General features: G+C 36.8%; 1 protein-coding gene across 4 annotated transcripts in view; it reads left to right on the top strand.

Annotated features, from left to right (window-relative positions):
* The window catches only part of CRTAC1 (cartilage acidic protein 1), a 1,047,407-nt gene that overhangs the window by 977,080 nt on the left and 46,028 nt on the right, over positions 1-24,299 (top strand). For 3 of the 4 annotated variants that reach the window (XM_053692551.1, XM_053692550.1, XM_053692553.1), the window contains exons 13-14: positions 3,256-3,298; positions 13,059-13,202. In XM_053692551.1, the coding sequence (XP_053548526.1) occupies positions 3,256-3,298; positions 13,059-13,202 (187 nt within the window). Of the gene's footprint in view, positions 1-3,255; positions 3,299-13,058; positions 13,203-15,941; positions 16,849-24,299 lie in introns of those variants that run through there. The other variant, XM_053692552.1, reaches the window with a different exon arrangement.

Raw genomic sequence — 24,299 nt, 5'->3', positions numbered from 1 at the left:
ATTTATTAAAGTCTGGTGGACATGATACACTGTAGCGTATCATGTCCACCAGACATCGCTGAATGCGGACAGCATACACTGTCCATATTCAGCATTGCACAAGCAGTTCTAGTGAACTGCTTGAGCAATACCGACCCCTGCAGATTTGCGGCCGCTAGCAGGGGGTGTCAATCATCCCGATTGTATAGGATCGGGTAGATTGCTGTATGCAGCCTCAGAGGCGGCATATGAGTTAAGGAGCAGCGGTCTATAGACCACTGCTTCTTAACTCCTGTTTCCGGCCAGCCTAAAGGCTCGCGCGGAAACAGGGTGAATTGGCCGTATTCGGCCAATAATAAATTGACCCCTTAGTCCATTTCAATGTTCTGATTAATTAATGTTTAAGTTTGACTCTTATGGCTTGATTATAAAAAACTCACCGACATGGGGGGAAATTGTGCAAAATCTTTGGTGGCTTTTTTGAGCATTTTTTTTACAATGTCTCCTTAACATTGCTGCATAGCCATTAAAATGGCTCTCAAACTAAAATGAACATATCTAGAAATTTCTAAAATTCTTGGAGGGAACCTTGCAGTACTCATGAGACTTCTCAGATCATTTCTCCAGCTTTAGATCATCGGACCATTCTAGTGATAAAATGTCATGCTGTAATTTGTTAACGACACTGCAACACTATGGGCCAGATTATAAGTGGAGCGCTAAGTATTGCTTTGATGAAACCAATATTTGTGCTCCACTGTGTAATACCAGCACACGATAATGTGAACACAACCTAACGTTTGCATCGCTGGGAAGCATTGCGCTTACGAGAACGCGCTTCCATGGGCTTCTATTGGAGCCTCGCTCTGATGCCATCAGAGACAGCATCAGAACATCATGGCCAGCGAAGGGGGTAAGTCATGCAGCAATGGCAGCAAATATAAATATATACCAGTATCTCACAAAAGTGAGTACACCCCTCACATTTTTGTAAATATTTTATTATATCTTTTCATGTGACAACACTGAAGAAATTACACTTTGCTACAATGTAAAGTAGTGAGTGTCAACTTTTGTTGCCAACGGTTTAGATATTAAAGGGACACTGTACCCAAATGTTTTCTTTTGTAATTCAGAAAGAGCATGCAATTTTAAGCAACTTTCTAATTTACTCCTATTATCAATTTTTCTTCGTTCTCTTGCTATCATTATTTGAAAAAGAAGGCATCTAAGCTTTTTTTTGGTTTCAGTACTCTGGACAGCACTTTTTTATTGGTGGATGAATTTATCCACCAATCAGCAAGGACAACCCAGGTTGTTCACCAAAAATGGGCCTGCATTTCAAATAAAGATACCAAGAGAATGAAGAAAATTTGATAATAGGAGTAAATTAGAAAGTTTCTTAAAATTTCATGCTCAATCTGAATCACGAAAGTAAATTTTTGGGTACAGTCTCCCTTTAATTGCTGTGTGTTGAGTTATTTTGAGGGGACAGCAAATTTACACTGTTATACAGGCTGTACACTCACTACTTTACATTGTAGCAAAGTGTCATTTCTTCAGTGTTGTCACATGAAAAGATATAATTGAATATTTACAAAAATGTGAGGGGTGTACTCACTTTTGTGAGATACTGTACGTATATGCTAATATACATACATATTTATTTGTTAATATGTGTATATACACATATTAACACATAAATATATATGCATATAAGCATATACATATATAGTAAATGGGTAAACATCTCCCTTTGGCTGTAATGTCAATGCACTTTTCAGTGCCGTTTCTTTTTCTAACACCCCACTCCCACCAACTTTAACCCACTGCCTAGTGCTGTTATTTTATTCAAAAATAAAGATGCTGACATATTTATTTTTAATAGACTTCACTAGACAGTATTTTGGGGCCATTTGAGGCAGATTTATAAAATTAACCAGAGATCTGATTTTATAAGCGCTAATTGCTACTGCAAGCTTGTTTGCGGGCATGTGATAATTTATTGCTCCACTTGTAATCTTGCCCTATGTGTTTAACCCACACAATAAAGCCCCTATATAGGTTTTAATAGCCAGGTGATCATTATGGTAATATATAAGAACGTTTTTTGTTGCACTATTGCTTGTATTTAGAGCAGCAATATACTACTGGTCTGAAGCTAAAAACAGTCAGTGAGCCAAAGATAACAGGCATATGTGCATAGCTACCAATCAACAGCCATGTTCAGCTATGGAGCAGAAGTGCAAAGCTTCTTTAGAGCTGCCCTTAAAGGGACATGAAACCCAAAACATTTCTTTCATAATTCAGAGGGAGCATACAATTTGAAACCACTTCCCAATGTCCTTTTATTATCTAATTGGTTCCTTCTCTTGGTATCCATTGTTGAAGAAGCTGCAATGCACTACTGGGAGCTAGCTGAATGCACTGGGTGAGCCAATAAGATGAGGCATAAATGTTCAGCAACCAATCAGCAGCTCCTGAATCTATCTAGGTATTATTTTCAACAAAGGATACCAGGAAAGCAAAATAAATTAGATAATAGAAGTAAAATGGAAAGTTTCGAAATTGTGAAAGAGAAAAATGTGGGTTTCATGTCCCTTTAACCTCTACAGAAGTAATTGTATGCAGCAATAGTGCAATAATTAAGGACTCTAACTCATTAGAGCATTTTCTTTATTATACTGTATGTCACTTGAACCATTATTTAGAGGTTAAAACAGCAACATTAAAAAAGGCATTTGTTAAAGGGACATGAAACCCAAAATATAGAGAATACAATTTTAAACATCATTCCAATTTACTTCTTTTATCTAATTTGCTTCATTCTTTAGATAACCTTCGTTGAAGAAAGAGCAACCACAAATCAGCAGCTACTGAGCCTATCTAGATATGCTTTTCAACAAAGGATATCAAGAGAATGAAGCAAATTTAATAAAATAATTAAATTGGAAAGTTGTTTAAAATTGCATGCTCTAGCTGAATCATGAAATAAATAATTGGGTGTCATGTCCCTTTAAAATAATATACTGGTGTAAGGAAACATTTTTTATAGTAAAATGTCCCTTTATATGTAAGTGTCATATTCACAATATTAAGGGAGCACCATATTTAAATGAAACATACATAGATAAATCACTTTACAAAGTATAAAACCTAAATAAATGTCTTTAAATAAAGCCACAAAAAAAGTATGGTAAAACTATATTTCCTATTAAAATGTAGCCGAAAGAAAAGACAGTAATATGCTTGTTTTTCCTTTGTCTTCATAAACAGTGTGGCCAAGGCTTCTCGCTGAATGAAAATGGACACTGCGGAGGTAAATAATGTGGAAAGAGATTGTCCCTAATACAGCTGTAAATAAATGTAAATGTCAATGGATACATAGATTTCTTGCTTGAATGCTTGTTGTGCGTAGGATTTTGCTAAAATGTGCAAATTATTTATTTTTAGTTAATTGCCCCTCTGAGAAATTACAGATCTTTATTAAATGTACAGTTCATTTCAGGCCTGCATCAAGTTAAGAATACACTTTAAAATTAGATAAATAAAATTCAAGTGCAGACTATCTTTGTAACTGCAGTATATATAGGTCACATGAAAAAGGGGCTTAAAGGGACAGTCTAGTCAACATTAAACTTTCATGATTCAGATAGGGCATGGAATTTTAAAAAACTTTTCAATTTGCTTTTATCATCAAATTTGCTTTGCTCTCTCTCTTCTTTGTGGAAAGCTAAATCTAGGTAGGCTCATATGCTAATTTCTAAGCTTTTGAACTGCCTATTATTTCAGTGCATTTTGACAGTTTTTCACGGTTAGACACTGCTAGTTCATGTTTGTCCCATAGATAACATTGTGCTTACTCCTGTGGAGTTATTTATGAGTCAGCACTAATTGGTTAAAATGCATGTCTGTCAAAAGAACTGAGATAAGGAGGAAGTCTACAATTGCTTAGATACAAGGTAATCACAGAGGTAAAAATTCTATTAATGTAACAGTGTTGGTTATGCAAAACTGGGGATTGGGTAATAAAGGGATTATCTATCTTTTCAAACAATAAAAATTCTGGTGTAGGCTGTCCTTTTAAATAATGGAAACTTGTACAGAATACTAGTAAATTGGCTTAGTATCTCCATTGTACAACTTTCTTCTCTCCAGGACTGTAGCAAACTTTAAAAAAAGGACATAAAAAACACATTTTTTCTTTTATGATTGAGGCAGAACGTACATTTTTTAAACAACTTTCCCGTTTATTTTTAGTATAAAACATAATCGCCTAGATTTAGAGTTTTGTTGGTAAAGACCCACGTAGCTAACGCTCCTTTTTATTCCAGCGCACCCTTAAGACAACGCTGGTATTTTGAGTTGTCTGAATGGCTGCGTTAGCCTCAGAAAAGTGAGCGTTGAGCATAATTTAACGCCACTTCAACCCTCAATACCAGCGTTGCTTACGGTAGCAGTAAGCTGTAAAAACGTGCTCGTGCACGATATCCCCATAGGAAACAATGGGGCTGAGCTGGCTGAAAAAATACCTAACACCTGCAAAAAAGCAGCGTTCAGCTCCTAACGCAGCCCCATTGTTTCCTATGGGGAAACACTTTCTAAGTCTACACCTAACACCCTAACATGAACCCCGAGTCTGAACACCCCTAACCTTACACTTATTAACCCCTTATCTGCCACCCCCGCTATCGCTGACACCTATATTATATTATTAACCCCTAACCTGCCGCTCCGGACACCGCCGCCACCTACATTATACCTATAAACCCCTAATCTGCTGCCCCCAACATCGCCGACACCTACATTATATTTATTAACCCCTAATCTCCCCCCCAACGTCGCCGACACCTAACTACACTTATTATTTACAGGCAACTTTGTATTTATTTTAACTAGGTACAATAGCTATTTAATAGTTATTAACTATTTAATAGCTACCTAGTTAAAATAATTACAAAATTACCTGTAAAATAAATCCTAACCTAAGTTACAATTAAACCTAACACTACACTATCATTAAATTAATTAAATTAATTAACTACAATTACCTACAATTAAATTTAATTAAATAAACTAAACTATAGTACAAAAAAAAAAAAAAACACTACATTTTTTATTATAGGGTTTGCGATGTGGGGTGGCCTCGGTTTAGGGGTTCATAGGTAGTTTATGGGTGTTAGTGTACTTTTTAGCACTTTAGTTAAGAGCTTTATGTTCCACGTTAGCCCATAAAGCTCTTAACTACTGACTTTTTTGTTGGTAGGAGTCTTGTCGGTAGAGGGTGTACCGCTCACTTCTTCCAAGACTCGTAATACCGGTGTTAGGCAAATCCCATTGAAAAGATAGGATACGCAATTGACGTAAGGGGATCTGCGGTAGCCTCGAGTCGCGGAAAGAAAGTGAGCAGTAGACCCTTTCCTGCCTGACTCTAAATACCAGCGGGCGGTAAAAAGCAGCGTTAGGACCCCTTAACGCTGCTTTTGACGGCTAACGCCAAACTCTAAATCTAGGTGAAAGTATGCTTACCTAATAAATGTATTTATTTCCGGATATGGTGAGTCCACGGAATCATCAATTACTAGTTGGAATATCACTCCTGGACAGCAGGAGGAGGCAAAGAGCACTACTGCAAAGCTGCTATATATGTCACTTCCCTTACCCATAATCCCCAGTCATTCGGCCGAAGGAAAAATGGAAAAAGAAGATAACACAAAAGTGTAGAGGTGCCTTAGGTTTTTAAAAAAAATAACTGTCTTAAGGGTGAGCCATATCCGGAAATAAATAAATTTATCAGGTATGCATAAATTATATTTTTCTTTCCTAAGATATGGTGAGTCCTCGGGATCATGAATTACTAGTGGGAAACAATACCCAAGCTAGAGGACACATATGATAAGGGAGGGGCAAGACAGGTAGACCTAAACAGAAGGCACCACTGCCAGAAGAACCCTTCTCCCAAAAGAAGCATCAGCCGAGGCAAAAGTATCAAATTTATAAAACTTTGAAAAAGTATGCAAAGAGGACCAAGTTGCAGCCTTGCAAATCTGTTCCACAGAAGCTTCATTTTTAAATGCCCAGGAAGAAGAAACAGCCCTCATAGAATGAGCAGTGATTCTCTCAGGAGGTTGCTGTCCAACAGTCTCATAGGCCAAACAAATTAAACTCCTTAGCCAAAGAGAAAGATAAGTAGCTGTAGCTTTCTGACCCTTGCGCTTCCCAGAAAAATAAACAAACAAAGCAGAAGACTGAGGAAAGTCCTTAGTCGCCTGAAGATAAAACTTCAAAGCACGCACAACATCTAGGTTGTGTAACAAACACTCCTTAGGAGAAGAAGGATTAGGACACAAAGAAGGAACCACAATCTCCTGATTAATATTTTTGTTAGAAACAACATTAGGTCGGAAACCTAATTTAGTATGTAGAACCACCTTATCAGAATGAAATATAAGATAAGGAGAATCAAACTGCAGAGCCGAGAGTTCCGAAACTCTCAGAGAAGAAGAAATAGCAACAAGAAACAAAACCTTCCAAGATAACATCTTAATATCTAAGGAATGCATAGGTACAAAAGGAGCCAGCTGTAAAACTTTAAGAACAAGGTTAAGACTCCAGGGAGGTGTAACAGGCTTAAACACAGGCCTGATCCTAACCAAGGCCTAACAAAAAGATTGCACATCTGGCACATCTGCCAAATGCTTATGCAATAAAATAGACAATGCAGAAATCTGACCTTTCAGAGTACTTGCTGACAAACCCTTCTCCAGACCCTCCTGGAGAAAAGACAAAATCCTAGGAATCCTGACTCTACTCCAAGAGTAGCCTCTGGATTCACACCAATACAGATATTTATGCCATATCTTATAGTAAATCTTTCTTGTCACAGGCTTACAAGCCTGAATCATGGTCTCAATGACCGACTCTGAAAACCCACGCTGAGATAAAATCAAGCATTCAATCTCCAAGCAGTCAGCTTCAGCGAAACGAGATTCGGATGAAGAAAAGGATCCTGAAGTAGAAGGTCCTTCCTCAGAGGAAGGTAAAGACGACATTTCCACTAGATCTGCATACCAGATCCTGCGAGACCACGCCGGCGCTATAAGAATCACTGACGCCCTCTCCTGCTTGATCCGAGCAATGACTCTTGGCAGGAGAGCGAATGGCAGAAATTTGTAAGCTAGGCAAAGTCCAAGGGACTGCCAGAGCATCTATCAAGAAAGCCTGTGGATTCCTTGACCTCAAACCGTACCTCAGAAGCTTGGAATTCTGCCGAGAAGCCATGAGATCCAGTTCTGGCTGCCCCAATTGAGGATTAAACTGGAAAATACTTACGGGTGGACTTCCCATTTCATCGGATTAAAGGTCTGTCGGCTCAGAAAATCTGCCTTCCAATTTTCCACTCCTGGGATGTGGATCGCAGAAAGACAACAGATGTGATACTCTGCCCACTGGATTATCTGGGCCACCTCTGTCATGGCCAAAGAACTCCAAGTTCCCCCCTGGTGGTTGATGTATGCCACCGATGTTCTGTTGTCCGACTGGAACCTGATAAACCGGGCTAAGGCTAACTGAGGACAGGCCAGTAGATCATAGAAAATCGCTATCAGTACTAGAATGTTTATAAGGAAAACTGACTCCTCCCAAGTCCAAAGACCCTGAGTCTTCAATAACCCCCAAATTGCTGGTATCCATGGTCATGATCACCCAGGAAGGTCTGCAAAAGCAAGTTCCCTGGGAGAGGTGTTCCTGAGACAACCACCACAGAAGAGAGTCCTTTGTCGCCTGATCCAGAACTATTTGCAGAGACAGATCCATATAGTCCCTGTTCCATTGCCTTAACATGCATAACTGCAGAAGTCTGAGATGGAACCGAGCAAACGGAATGATGTCCATGGAAGCTACCATCAGACCATTTACCTCCATACATAGAGCCACAGACAACCGAGGAGAGGACTGAAGGACAATACAAGAGAATGGAACATATAGTCTTTATCTTGAAGGACGGTACTCTGAGGAACTTTTTTAAACACTTTAGGTCTAAAAAAGGTCTGAAATTCCCTTCTTTCTTGGGAACCATAAACAGATTTTAATAAAATCCCAGACCCTGTTCCTGCAAAGGAACTGGAACTTTAACTCCCAGGGCAAAAGGATCCTTGATATAATTTAAGAACGCCTCTCTTTTTATCTAGTCTACATATAATCTTGAGAAACAAACCTGCCTCTGGGAGGAAACGTCTTGAATTCTATCTTGTACCCCTGAGATACAATTTCCATGGCCCACAGGTCTGGGAAATCTTGTATCCAAGCCTGAGCATATTGAGAAAGCCTGCCCCCTACTAGATCCATTCCTGGATCGGGGCCAACCCTTCATGCTGACTTGGAGTCAGACGTAGGTTTCTTAGACTGTTTCCCCTAGTTCCAAGACTGACCAGACTTCCAGGAAGACTTGGATAGTTCCTGCTTGGAAGAGGAAGCGGAGGGTTTACCTCTAAAGTTACGAAAGGAACGAAAATTACTCTTACGACCTTTCTGCTTATTCTTCTTATCCTGAGGAAGAAAAGATCCATTTCCTCCTGTGATATCTGAAATAATTTCATCAAACCAGGGCCAAACAAGGCCAAACAAGGTCTTATACTTGTAGGGAATAGCTAATAATCTGCAGACCAGGATTTTAACCAAAGGGCTCTGCGAGCAAGAACCGCAAAAACAGAAATTTTTGCTCCCAGTTTAATGACCTGTAAGGAAGCATCCATAATAAAGGAATTGACTAATTCAAGAGCTTTAATCCTATCCTGGATCTCCTCAAGAGGAGTATGTGTCTGAATAGAATCAGACAAGGCAACAAACCAGTAAGCTGCAGCGCTCGTAACAGTAGCAATACACACCGCAGCCTGCCATTGAAGACCTTAGTGAACATACATTTTCTTTAATCATGCCTCCAATTTCTTATCCATTGGATCCTTAAAGGAACAACTATCCTCTATGGGAATATTAGTCCTCTTAGCCAAAGTGGAAATAGCTCCTTCCACCTTAGGAACCGTTTGCCATGATTCTTTAATAGTCAGCTATTGGAAACATTTTCATAAAAATAGGAGATAGAGAAAAAAGAATACCAGGTCTCTCCCACTCCCGTGCAAAAATCTCAGAAGCACGGTCTGGAACAGGAAATACCTCCATCACAAAGGGAACATCAAAATACTTGTTCAGCTTACAAGACTTCTTAGGGTTAATAACGAGAGTAGTATCAGAGTCATCCAAGGTAGCCAAAACCTCCTAAAGTAACAAGCGGAGGTGTTCCAGCTTAAGTCTGAAGGACACAACTTCAGCTTCAGCAGAAGGAATTATACTGCCTGAATCTGAGATTTCACTCTCAGATGCACCAGAAGAATCTTCATCCTCAGACTTCTGAGAGGAAATACTTTGATTAGCCACTTCAGGTACAGAAACCTTACTTACAGTTTCTTTAAATTTCCTTTTGCGTTTTTCCCTGCCGCATGGGAAAAGCAGACTAAGGCCCCTATTTATCAAAGGTGTTGCAGACCTGACTCGATCGGGTTGATTTCCGGCGATTCCTGTCCGCCTGCTCAGAGCAGCCGGACAGGGTTATGGAGCAGCGGTCTTTAGACCGCTGCTTCATAATTTGTGTTTCTGGCAAGCCTGAAGACTCGCCAGAAACAGGGGCCCACAAGTTCTGTTCGGAGCTTGATAAATGGGCCTCAATGCCTCAGATACCGCAGAGGATACCTGGGCAGCAATATCTTGCAAAGTAACCCCAGATGGAGCATGAGGGGAAATGCAGGGCACTGCATGTGCAGATGAATAGGATTGGGATGCTTGAGGAGACAGCTGCGGCACATCTAAAACAGGAGGCTCCTGAACAGCATCCGCCTTAGCTAATGATGGCTCAGGGTCAAAAAGTTTATTTCTATAAGCTAAAGTTCTTTCAATACATAAAGAACAAAATGGTACTGGGGGTTCCATCTGGGCATCAAAACATAAGCTACAGGTAACATCCTGCACTCAGCCTCTTGATTCATAATACAAAAAAAAGAAGCAAATAAAAAATCTTTTTTTTTATCTTTTAACAAAGGATACAATACAGAACAAAAAAAGTTCATAAATAAATGTTCCTTTTAAATTTACCAAATCAAGGAAAACATACCCCAGGCAACACTACACCTCAGCAGAATTACTGAGGTGACCTACCTGTCCTGCAACCCGCAGCAAATTGAGGAAAAAAACAATCCCGTTTACAATCCGGATTCCAGAGAAGCAAAAACAGCAAGAAGCATTCTAAACAGCAGAGCCATTTGAAATATGTGCACCTCACTCTTACAGGAAGTGAAGGAAAGTGCCAAAAAAAGCTCTGACATCAAAGAATCAGAACCTACCTAAAATGGGCAGTCCTACAGCACACAAAAAAGCCATTCATTTTTTTAAAAAAACAACTTTCTTGAAAACAGGCTTAAAAACAAACAATAAAACCCCCAATAAAAGTACATAATCCGTTACTAAGAATGGATCCTCACTGAGCCATCAATAAAATAAATAACTCCTCACTTTAACAGTGCCTGCAAAAACTGCCAAAAAAAACCTGCACCCTGACAGGAATAATAAAAAACGTCCCCCTGCAGTGTTTCAGCTGAATAAGTGCCACATTTTTCCCTGCTTACATAGAAAAATAAAACTGACAATTACCTTAACATTTATTTGTCCGGCAGTAGGACAGCTCACCTGGTTTGAGAGGATGCCATCCCTCACATGTACCTGTGGAAATACAGAAAGACTGAGTAAACTTACTCAGGCTATCTAAATAGGGCAGCAAAATATTTTGGGAAAACGCAGTGAGGATTGTACCCCACAAGTTCCCAATTGCTCAAAAGCCACCACTGCCCTACTGAAGAGACTGACATGGGCTAAGCTAGACCCTTTAGAAAGATCAGAGCAAACCTACTCTGTTTTTAAAATAAAAAAATCTTGATTGTAGATCAGACACCAAAACTTCACTTCCACCTGCACCGCAGGCAAAGAGAATGACTGGGGATTATGGGTAAGGGAAGTGATATATATAGCAGCTTTGCTGTAGTGCTCTTTGCCTCCTCCTGCTGGCCAGGAGTGATATTCCCACTAGTAATTGATGATTCTGTGGACTCACCATATCTTAGGAAAGAAAAATGTACTTTGTAATCTTGGTATCCTTTGTTGAAAAAGCATACCTAGGTAGATTCAGGAAAGTGCTTGTGTCTGGAGCACTATATGGTAGAAGTTTTCTATAAATGCTTTTATCAATGTTATAAGAGTTTTGTAGAGCTAAAATTTTTTGTTTCATCCAAATCTTTCGGAACGAATTTTCAGGAAAATTAGCTTTCCTGAATATTCGACTGCTGGACTATTCAGTATTCGCTTTGCTACAGGTGAAAACTTTAACATGTAGTGTTATACTTACCTATAGCATGCTGGAGATCCATGATAATACTGACCCTTCTTCTCAGAGTCCTGGGCTGTGCTAATAAGAGGCATGGGTGGAGATTTAATAAGCAGTGGATGCCTGCAGTTTCCAGCTCACCGAAACTTAAGTTAAGAAGCAGCGGTCATAAGACCGCGCTGCTCCTTAACTTGTCCACCACCTTTTAGGTGGTGGACTTCAATCATCCCGATCCGATTAGGATGATTGACACCCCCTGCTAGGGGCCTATTGACCGCGAATGTGTAGGGGGTGGCATTGCACAAACATTTATGCTGTCGGCATTTAGCAATGCTGGGCAGACATAATTCGTTACAGAGAATCATGTCCACCTGGCAAATGATAAATTGACCCCTTAGAGCAGCAGATCTCAGGGCCTACGTTAAAGGACTTCTTCTTTAAAGGGATACTGAATCTAAAAGTTTTCTTTCATGATTCAGCTAGAGCATGCAATTTTAAGCAACTTCCTAATTTACTCCTATTATCAAAATCTTTTAGTTCCTTTGGTATCTTTATTTGATAAACCCAGAATATAAGCTTACGAGCCAGCCCATTTTTGGTTCAGAAACCTGGATAGCGCTTGCAGATTGGTGGCTGCATTAACCACCAATCAGCAAGCGCTACCCAGGTGCCGAACCAAAGATGGGCCGGCTTGTAAGCTTACAATCCTGCTTTTTCAAATAAAGATACCAAGAGAACGAAGAACAATTAATAATATAAGTAACTTAGAAAGTTGCTAAAAATTGCATGCTCTATCTGAAGCATGGAAAAAAAAATTGTGTTCACTATCCCTTTAATGCAGGCTATGGTATCTGCCGTGCTAAACCTCCTATTAGAATGACCTGGGACTTTGAGAAGAAGGATGAGGGTTAGCGCGGTTAATTTATATAAAAGAATGAATACTAACAAATTTCATGATCTTTTTTTTATTGTCTTTAAATTTCATTGGTGCATTTGTTTCGAATATCTGTTTTTCATTGTGAATTTGTATTCGTACCAAAACGAATACACATCTCTAAATGCTATAGCCTGCAAAAGTTTACTCTTTAAGAAAAGATAACGAGAGGGAAATAAATTTGGTAATAGAAGCAAATTGGAAAATTCTTTAAAATTGTTCACTCAATCATGAAAGAAAGCATTCCGGTATCATATCCCTTTAACCTTTGCCTCTCTCTGCCCCTTCCAGTCTCTTGTCTCTCCCTTAATTCATTCTGTTCCCAGTCTCCTCTGTTCTTTTTGTTCTCATTTAAAGGGGCATTAAAGGAACATTAGACTATTTTTGTTATTTATGCATCAAAAATAATTAACTGCTTTGCACTTGATCTGCATAAAAAAAAAGTTTCATAAAATTAAACTTTCATTTTTATAGAATTATCTGCATTGTTTACAGGAATTAAACACACAGGTTTCTATCACAATAGACCAAATGTTTCTATTTCCTTCACTTGTTTTCGGATCCTCTCTTCTTTCCATGTTTTATTCTGCTCTGTTAACCTTTCTGTTTGGGTTTCTAATTTATTTTTAGTTGTAATAGACCTTTATTAAACTGACATTTATACTTCATGCCTATTTTTATTAAATACTTGGATATAAATACATTTCTTTATTTTTTCAGACACAGACGAGTGTATACAATTTCCATTTGTTTGTCCCAGGGAAAAGCCAGTCTGTGTCAACACATACGGAAACTACAAGTGTCGTCCAAACAGGAGGTGCAACCGTGGATATGAGCCCAATGAAGATGGCACTGCTTGTGTTGGTAGGCACATAGAACTATAGTTAAATATTATTTTGTGCCAAGTTCTAAATCATGGCATTCTCTCTTTTTTTAAATAAACACTTCCAAATATTTGTGTGCTGAATCTGTAAATTAAATTATATAATTATACTGCTTAAAGGGACATTAAACCCCCAAAAATTATTTCATGATTCAGATGGAGTGTGTAATTTTAAACAACATTCCAATTTACTTCTATAATCTAATTTGCTTCATTCTTTAGATATCCTTTGTTGAATAAATAGCAATGCTCAAAGGTGATTCAATCACACGAAGCATCTATGTGCAGCCACCATTTAGCAGCTACTTGAGCCTATCTAGATATGCTTTTCAACAACGGATATCAAGAGAATGACGCAAATTAGATAATAGAAGTAAATTCAAAAGTTGTATAAAATTGTATGTTCTATCTGAATCATGAAAGAAAAAAATTGGGTTAAATGTCCCTTTACACTCTAGACAGATAAAGCTGTAATGGAAAAATAGATTGTTCATTTTTTTGATACGGCCTGTGATGACTTTTCTGTTTAAATAAGCCAAAGACCTCAGTGTTCTACAATGTTCAGGGTAAGTTATTAGCCTCAAAGGACCATTAAATATAGAAGATTGTAGATAATCAACAAATGCACAATAAAAAAAAACACAAAGCTGTAGCGCTTACTTTAAATTTTAAATAAGCAGTATTTTTTTTCTGACAAATTGAAAAGTTTCCTTTCATTTCTATGGCCCCTGTATCATGTGACAGCTATCAGCAAGTTAGAGACACATATACACATATAGGGCTAGATTACAAGTGGTGCACTATCCTTAGCGCAAGTGCAATATTGCTCCCATGTTAACTTATGCTCATATTACAAGTTAAACGCGACCGCATAAGTGCAAACTAAATTGGTTCTCGTCAGGTTAGCGCAGCTAAAGACTTCACATAAAGGGTTAGGGCTAAAAAAGTTGCACCAAATACAACTTTAATACATTAAAGTGTTACACTCATATATACACTATCTAATAAAAATTATTCATAAAAATATTAATAAAAGTAATGAGTTCAAATGACAAGGTGTTTGAATGGAATAGGCTATAAAATATATATATATATATATATTATTATTTTTTTATAGCCCTTTGCATTATATATATACGTATACATGACTAATATGTGTATGTATATCTAGATATATACATATGTATATATGTAGGTGTTTGAATGGAAATGGCTATAATAAGACGTACCCCTGTATACACATATAAACACATGTATAAACATAAATACATATGTAATTTATACTTTGGAGCCCTTTCCACGAAAATACCTGAAAACAAGAAGAATCATTTTTATTGAATACTAATATGGATTATGTTTTTTACTGTGTTTTTACTGAAAATATTTTATGTTCCAATGTTCTTGACTTAGAAGAAAATGTTTTTTGTATTTGTAAATATTTATTTTTACATCTGTATATATATAAATGTGGAGAAGAAATTAATTCAATCACAATATCTTTTGTACTACATTTAGCGCCTGTCGGGTTTCGCTCTCGCCCTAACTTATTACTTTCTACTTGTAATATGCACACTATGCCGCGTGCGTTATAAGTTTACTTTCAGTGGTATTAGCACTCAAGCATGAGCGCTAAACACCGTTATACTTGTAATCTGGGCCATATTGTGAACATGTGCACATCCTTAGTAGAAACTAGTACTTCAAAATGAGTGCACATACATACTGCAGAATTTAATGAAGGAAGTAAAGTGGAACATTTTTTTATATTGTTTTGTCTGAATCGTGAAAATGTAATTTAGATTTTAGTGTCCCTTTAAAGAACTTTGTGAAAAAAAATTGTTGACATTAAACACAAGTGACACAGATTTTATTAACTAACCCTTAAGACAGTGGGTTTGAAGTAAAATTAAAAAAGAAAAGAAAAACAAGCATATCAAAATCTCTGTTGTTGAGAAATATTCATTTTTATTGTTTTGCCTGAGCTCTTGCAGGAAAACTCTGCATGTTGGGACCCTCTGTTTGGCATTGATACCTTTTATTTAAACCAATATGTTAAAACAAAAAATAATGGATCTCTACTGAATAAAAAGTGCAATATTTCTAGTTTAGTTTCCAGGAATATTGTTTGCCAGCATCAGTTTTTATTTCACTCAAGTGGCTTCAATAACAGACACAGCACGTCCTGAGAGCATTTCTGTGCTTATTAATGAGTCAAAACATCCTTGTATTTGCTTTCTTGTCCCACACACATACATGCGTAACCGAGCTCTAAGACCTAATAGGTGTAACCGAGCTCTATGACCTAATAGGTAACCGAGCTGTATGACCTAATAGGTAACCGAGCTCTATGACCTAATAGGTAACAAGCTCTATGACCTAATAGGTAATGAGTTCTATGACCTAATAAAAGAGGAAATAATGATTATGATATACATTTATGCTGTTTTAAAATATTTAATAGAAAGAACTATAACTAACACACTAATAACTTTTTCTTGTCTTTTTTTATTCTTTTCTTACATAACATCTTACATTATTTTAAAATATTTTATTTTCTTCCTCGTTTGCATTGTTTTCTCATTTTCTGATTCTTTGTCTGTTTGGTATGTTTTTTTATTTTATTTTTTTTTTTACTTGCATTTATGCATTTTCTTGTTTTTCTGTCCTTTTTGTTTATGATTTGTTCATCCATTCATCCTTATTTTTGCCTGAATATGCAGCTCAGGTGGCCTATTTTGGAGGATACCCATCTTCAGCCGTCACATTCAGGGCTGACATCTTGCACTGTACAGCAATAATGCTAAGCCTTGGATTATACTTCCAGACATTCTTCCTCTGAATCAGTTGATTATAAAAGCTTTGTGCTTGTTTCTCTCAACTTCTATGTCAAAGAACTGTCTACCAATCCTGCCCCAGTGTTGATCTGGGAATAAGGAAGGTGCATACCTGATACAAACACACGAGAAAGAACTTTCTTTGAAACTTAGAGTGAATAGTGATATTTTCGTAAAAAACCCAAGTTGTTTGTTAATATGTCATGCATGTTTTCTGAGAAAACTAAAGAGAAACTCCCTATAAGACTTCTGCTAAAGACACAAACAAAACATGATCTATTAATTAGTGTTTTACAAATGTATCCTCTCAATTTTTTTTATATGTTGCCATGACATCTTGGTTAATTCATTTACTGCCAGAAGATCCAACAGAACAATGCATGGCAGGCCCTTCCTGGCAGGGAAATGGTTAATCCCGATTGACTGCTTGTAATATTATTTAATATAATAACGTATATTTGTGCCTGCTGGTTTGGCCTGCCTGGTGTCTGCTTCCCTGCTCTTAACCTCGGTAAAGGAAGAAGCCTTATTTTGTTGTTTTTTTAAAACTTATTTAAAGAATGTTAAGAGTTCAACTTTTTTGCAGTCTTCCAATCATGGATCTACATAACATGTTATAAGTAAAACATCTCCTAAATATATATAAAAATGGCAATGCGCGGAAAACATTTATAAGTGGTGCAATTGAGGACTAAGGAAATAATGCAGTTTTATTTCAAAGTAATGTACAATACAAACAATATAATAAATGGAAATGTCTATAACTGATTTTACACTATGTAGCTGGTTGACATTAAAGGGCATTCCAGGTTAAATATAATAGATAATGGCTGTCTATTGAACAAACCAATTGTTTGCCCCGATGTGTTAATCTGTGCATTAGAATTTCATTTTGCCTTAGTTCAGTCTAAAATATGTTTCTCAAAGAAAGCAAAACAATTTATAACAATCACATGGATTGAATGCATTATAACTTCAACAACAGAAGCATTTTAGTAGTACATTTTCAAACATGAGATATTTTATATGGATATTCATGTCGACTGTTCAATGAGAAAAGATGTGGTGTGTGGTTATCAGACTTAGTTTTGTCCATTGAGAAGCCTGGCGATCTGAGTGATGGATACTGCACAGATAATCACAAGATACAATAGAGAATGTAAAACATTGTTTAAAGTGGTTGCGTATAGATTGCATACATTGTTATGACGTAATTAAAGAGAAATGGAACAAAACGTAGGGATGAGATAATGACAGAATTTGGAATTTTGTGGTAGAAGGAATGTTATAATTTAAAGAATTTTCATATGTTCCATCAAATATTTCTATATAATGAATGTTGACTTCTATATACCAAATACACAATCCAGATATCAAAGATAACATTTGAATATTTCATTTAAATACTGATTTTAATAGACTTATTTTGAAGTCTGAGAATCAGCCTTTGAATGTTAATATTCAGGGATTGGAATATTACTTTAAATATACCAATGACACATTTGATGTGAAGTGCAAAAAATGCTCATTGGTTACCTTCTAAGTCAAGTCTAGGAGGTTTACTATTGATGAAGTTTGAAAGTTCAATAAAAATAAGGACTTTGGGGCATATTCCAAAATATTCAACTATTTTGGTAACATTTGATGTTTCCTACTCTGCTTTTATTCCATTAATAAAAGGCCCTGAGAGACTCTCGGATTTGAATGTATTACACTGGATTGTATCAAAGGTAAATTCTGGAAAATCTGGTATTCCCACATCTGATTGGTTAAATGCAAGAAAACATATATGTAACATATTTTCTTAGGCTTTTTTGATACCTGTGAAAAAAATAATCAGATAGGGAACATTATCAAATATTTATATTATTTTACTCTATATCAAGGCCGTTAAGCTGACCTAAATGATTTTTTGTATTTTGCAATGTTTGAGATATACAACATTTTCAGCATGGACACCTATACTTGTCAGGAAATTGTTGGGTTTACTAGAACGCTGGTTTTGCAATTGTTCTCTTTCATGATCCTCATCTGTTCCTTATTCAGGTGCCCCCAAAGAAGTGTAATTGTTGCAGAAACTAATTCCGGCCTAGTGCTTTCTGATGTAATACCATTAGAGCAACATTAAACTCCACATTTAATCTCCCCCTAAAAAATGATTATTTAAGGAAAATAAAACAATGTTACAATATGAACTCGTTATTTATTTTACCTGCTTTTATAGTAAAATACTGCTTATATTTTGCGTTGCTTCATTTATTCCAGAGAGTTTGGTGTTCTTCTGTTATGCATAAGCATGGTAAACTTTACTTGAGCCTTCCACACGTGTTTTCAAGAGATTTATAGTAGAGAAAAGAGAATTGTAGGCGCTAAAGGACTGTACCCAGCTTAACTAGTGAATTCCCCTCCAAGAATACAATGTGGCAAAAGCAATGTGAAAAATAAAGTTAAGCGCTCAAAGCACGTGTATATCTAAGTGATGTGTAGTTAAACGTAAAATAAAGTGTCCAAAAAAATGATATATTTTATAATGTATAAAGGGATTAAATATATATATATATATATATATATATCAGAACAGAGACAGAGGCATAAATATAGTAACAAATGGAAAATTCCAAGTAGCAATTTATTGTACTATTAAAAACAGAGGTGTCTAGATTTCTAAAACGATACAATGTAAAATAAAGGGACGTCTCCCTTAAACAATGTATTAATACATATAAAATTAGCATAAAAAAACGATAAGAAAAGTACTTGCACTTTATCGAAAGTGTAACAATGTCCCAAGAAATTAGCTTGCCAAGTGGCAAAAAAGTAACTGTTAGGTTGCAGGCCTTAAATTCAAGAGATTTATACCTGAATTGCAAAGCATAGTACATCATACTAACAAAAATGACAAGATTTTAAAACATTTCTTTTGTAGGTACTTAACTTTTTAATGCCGTTATGCCATTCTATTCCGCCACAATTACACTGGGCTTTAGAGCCATTATGACGTACTAGAACGTCATAGCCAATGGCTGTCCTGAAGCCTACTGTGCTTCCTGGACTTGATCACGGTCTGGAGGGTGTTCCTAGGGTTACAGGGACGCCCCTCAGACCCGATCCAATAATTGAAATCTTGCGATCGTGTGCAGGATTGCGTGATTTCAATATGTCTACATCGGAACAGTTGTTCTGATGTAGACACTTTAACCCCAGCAGGAAAGGGTTAATTGCTATGAGTTTAATGGAACTTACTCTTTAAGATAGCAGGACAGCATAGTGTCTGAATGAATGAAAGCATCGAAATGTTTCTGTGCATATTTACCCTCCCTTTCTGAAGACTTTATTATCCTAGGTTCATTCACTCTCGCCCTCACTCACCTTTCCTTAGTCAATCGACTACTGATGCAGATAGTCACACTTGTTTCAGGAGTGTACTGACCAGCATGGGAAGGACACATATTAATGGATTGGTTCCTGACAGCTGAAACAATAGGGGCTGGGACAGTAGCCAGCTCAGCGGTAAAGTGGGAAGGGTTGCTGCAGGTAGGCTTAAAGTGATGGTAAGCTATCCCCTTTATAAATACAGATCCAGAATGTTATCAATATTTAAGAGGGAGTTTAATTCATCAGTTGTAATGAAGATGCGCTATAACTTACTTTTTAATGTAGATATGAAATTCAGTTACCCCGCGCTCCGCCGCCCACTTCAAAAGTCATATTTTTTTTGTGAGCTAAAAGTTTGAACTGTTCTCCAATCAGTGCTCTAGCCATATGGCACGTTGGAGAATAGTTCAGACCATTAGCTCACAAAAATATTACTTTTGAAGAGGTCGGTTGGATTGCAGGGTATTTGAATTTCATATCTACATTAAAAAGTAAGTTATAGCGCATCTTCATTACAACTGATGAATTAAACTCCATCTAAAATAATATGAATATTCCGGATCTGATTTTATAAACGGTTGAGTTTACCATCACTTTAAGGTTGGTCAGGTGTGACATGGGAGAAGAGGAGGGACAGCTACAGGCTTAAAAGGGGCTGTACACAGGAAAAGGCAAAAAAGTAACTTGTCTTCTTTATTGGTTTTGTGACAGTTACCATCATTTTTTCATTCTATTTGGTAACACTGAAATGCAGTTTGTTTTTTGAAAGTAAGATATTAAAGGGCAGATTTATCATTATCTGGACGGACACGTTTTACAAGCATGGTCTGTCTGGTTTTGCAAAGGAGAGGGTTGCATTCGCTGGCTGTATTTGTCATTGCACAAGCAGTCACCAGTGCTATGCTGCTTTACTGCTCTTGCGCAGCTAATTGTGCGAGATCAGGGCTTGTCAATTACCCCAGTTGGAACAGGCTTCTGAGTTGGAAGAAATGTTAGGAGCAGCAGTCTGGAGAGAACCTGCAACCAGCAGTTTCATAAAATTACCTCTAAGTATCTCCCAATTTAACACAGTAAGATGCCTTTCAAGAATGATTGACAATTGGGCTTAAAGTACTACACTTTGAACATTGTATGCATTCATTTTAAAGACACAATGAAAAACATACAATTAAAGCAAATGGTATCTACTCCTTACAATTCTAATAATAGAATATGACAAAATAAAAAATGCATCTAGTGAATCATAATGAAAGATTATACTTTCTGAATGAAAATTAACTCCTGGTTAGGAATGCATAAACTGAAAACCGACCTTGGTATAGCATCAAATATTGTTGAAATAATGAGGAAGCCAACTGTATCCTAGAAATAAATTAAAAAAAGATACTGAACTGTAAGCACAATTAATCATGTTTTTATTATAAAGGAGGTTTGTCCTACTTAAGTAGCTATGCATAGAATATTTGCATAACAAAAGAAGAGATGAAAAAAGTCAACTTTCATTTTCTTTTATAGTTCCGATTGGGAGAAATTATAAGGAATATTACTATATGGGTTATGTAGGTTTTCCTATTTGTTGCATATTGTAATAAACTGCTGCATAAACATGTTTTACTTAATATTGCAGTCAATTGTTAGAGGGACAGTCAAGGTTATAAATAAAATGCCTTTAACAGATTCATATGTGCAAGTATTATTAAAAATAACTTTCCATTGTATTCTATCTATCTAAATATATATATATATATATATATATATATGTTACAGTTAAAGTGCAGAAACATTTAATGTGCACATTACCTAGCTAATCTGCAGATTAACTGATTTGCTCAGTTAAAGTGCAGAATCTGCACTTTACCTAGGTAATGTGCACATTAACTGCTTCCGTGTAGTTAAAGTTGGAAAAGTTTGTTTCTCTCATGTAAACTGTTTATTGAAAAAGAAGCCGAAGAATGTTCCGTTTTCGGCCGAGGGCAGATATACGCTCCAGAGTGCTCTGTTCTAATCACCTAGGTAATGTGCACATTAACGGCTTCTGTGTAGTTAAAGTTGGAAAAGTTTGTTTCTCTCATGTAAACTGTTTATTGAAAAAGAAGCCGAAGAATGTTCCGATTTCGGCCGAGGGCAGATACGCTCCAGAGTGCTCTGTTCTAATCAGAGCCTCGGGCGCCGCAACTGCCTCTGGGAACCTTACCATGGGTCACAGCCCGCACGTCTTGAAAATCTCTGTCTGGGAAATTATCTATCAAATCTATCTATTTATTATAGATTCGATAGATAGATAATTTCCCAGACAGAGAATTTCAAGACGTGCGGGCTGTGACCCATGGTAAGGTTCCCAGAGGCAGTTGCGGCGCCCGAGGCTCTGATTAGAACAGAGCACTCTGGAGCGTATCTGCCCTCGGCCGAAATCAGAACATTCTTCAGCTTCTTTTTCAATAAACAGTTTACATGAGAGAAACAAACTTTTCTAAAAAGTTAAAGTGCTTGAAAGTGTATTATTTGCTTTTCAACTGTATTATCACAGATACATTACAGCTAGAATGGCAGATATTTTACATTCTCAGTACGATGTTCTTACATTTATTTGTGCTCATTGCATAATTCCACAATGGGTTGCAGGGAAGTCGATTCTGTAACAATTCAGAATCAGAATGCAGAATGGGAAATATACAATGCTTAGAAGTGTAGAGGCCAAGACGCTAATAAATGCAAAAACAGAATGAGAGCAGTTGTTATACCCTTGGGAAAACTACTATAAACTTGTTAAGAAGTTGAAGTGTGTCTGGGCAATGAATGATGCATAAAGTGCGCCGCACTGCCCTTTAAGATTTTGTTTTTACCTCCATTTTCAGAAGAAAGTACCCCAGGCTCTCTAAAAAAGTGATATGAACTGATTATCATAGAAAAAACCATGGGACTCCCTTTAGTTTATATATATGTTGCCGCTAAAGTGCATTTTTTGCACTTTAACTAGTGCCTAGTAGGTAATGTGCAGATTACCTAGGTAATTTGAGAAATGAAACAATTTTTCTGCACTTTAACTGATCACCCTAGTTAATCTGCAGATTAGCTAGGTAATGTGCACTTTAACTCTAACACATATATATATATATATATATATATATATATATATATATAAAATAACTCATTGTGTAGTTCATTAACCCTTTAAGGACACAGCTTTCAGTTTACTCAATAGTTTTATGACGGAAAAATTCCGTCATATGTCCTTAAGAGGTTAACAAATCTAGACAAGCCCAGAGGCTTGTTTTCCCACAGAAAACCTCTGAATTACATTGTTTCCAATGCAGCAAAGAATTTTGGGTATGATATGCAAATTAAGTACAAAATGACACACCTTTTTACTTCAGTCTGCTGTTCAGCAGGTTCCCTTTACACCAAAGTATTGCTGTTCACACAGCTTATAAATTTAGCTAGGGTTAGTGCAGTGATTCATAACCATACCAGGAAAGACTGTTTCGTAGTTTTTGCCACTCATCAGCTAGGAGAAGGTTAGAATTACTGCTGGGTGAAGTTGATTCCAGGCAGAATACAATAACATTTTAAAATAGGGGAAGATAAAAGGCGAGTTTAAAATCCTCCATTACGCACAAAATATAGAAAAAATAACTCATTGTGTAGTTCATTAACAAATCTAGACAGGCCCACAGGCTTGTTTTCCCACAGAAAACCTCTGAATTACATTGTTTCCAATGCAGCAAAGGATTCTGGGTAAGATATGCAAATATAAATATATATATAAGGTGTGTCATTGTGTACTTAGTTTGCATATCTTACCCAGAATCCTTTGCTGCATTGGAAACAATGTAATTCAGAGTTTTTTTGTGGGAAAACAAGCCTCTGGGCCTGTCTAGATTTGTTAATGAACTACACAATGAGTTATTTTTTCTATATTTTGTGCGTAGTGGAGGATTTTAAACTCGCCTTTTATCTCCCCCTAATTTAAAATGTTGTTGTATTCTGCCTGGAATCAACTTCACCCAGCAGTGATTCTAACCTTCTCCCAGCTGATGAGTGGCAAAAACCACAAAACAGTCTGTCCTGGGATGGTTATGAATCACTACACTAACCCTAGCTAAGTTTTTAAGCTGTGTGAACAGCAACACTTTGGCATAAAGGAAACCTGCTGAAAAGCAGACTGAAGTAAAAAAGTGTTTTATTGTATACTAAATTTGCATATTTTACTCAGAATTCTTTGCTGCTTTGGAAGCAATGTAATTCAGAGGTTTTCTGTGGGAAAACAAGCTTCTGGGTCTGTCTAGATTTGTTAATAAACTACACAATGAGTTACTTTTTCTATATTTTGTGCATAGTGGAGGATTTTAAACTTGCCTTTTATCTCTCCCTAATTTAAAATGTTGTTTTATATATATATATATATATATATATATATATATACAAATGACCAAAAGACAAGTGAGCTATTATTCCTTTATGCTCTGTGGCTGATTTATTTAACCATCGGAGGGAGTAAGATACAGACAGTCTGTATGGCAGCACGCCAAGACCTGATGCGTTTTGCACATGTGCACATGTGCTTCCTCAGAGATATAAAAATATGTATAATTCCTTTTAAAAAACAAATCTCTGTCTAAAAGGTGCTTCTGGCCGCCCCCACTGATATTGTATTTTGTGATCTTATTTAGAAGCAACTGATCCAACCAATATGAAGGTGACCGCTAACCTAAACTGATTGTAGGTAACAAGCAAATGCTGCACATGCATAGTTAAGCTATAAGAGCAAATAGGGCTGTGAACAAAAGTTTTATCAGAATATAAACAATGTTGTATCATTGGGGTTTCATCCACTTACAGACAAACATTTCAAAGGTATTTTATATATAA

This window comes from Bombina bombina, chromosome 9 (assembly GCF_027579735.1).
Source record: "Bombina bombina isolate aBomBom1 chromosome 9, aBomBom1.pri, whole genome shotgun sequence".
NCBI lineage: Eukaryota > Metazoa > Chordata > Amphibia > Anura > Bombinatoridae > Bombina > Bombina bombina.
The sequence above is the reverse complement of the archived record's forward strand: the minus strand, read 5'-3'. Positions and strand labels throughout refer to the sequence as shown.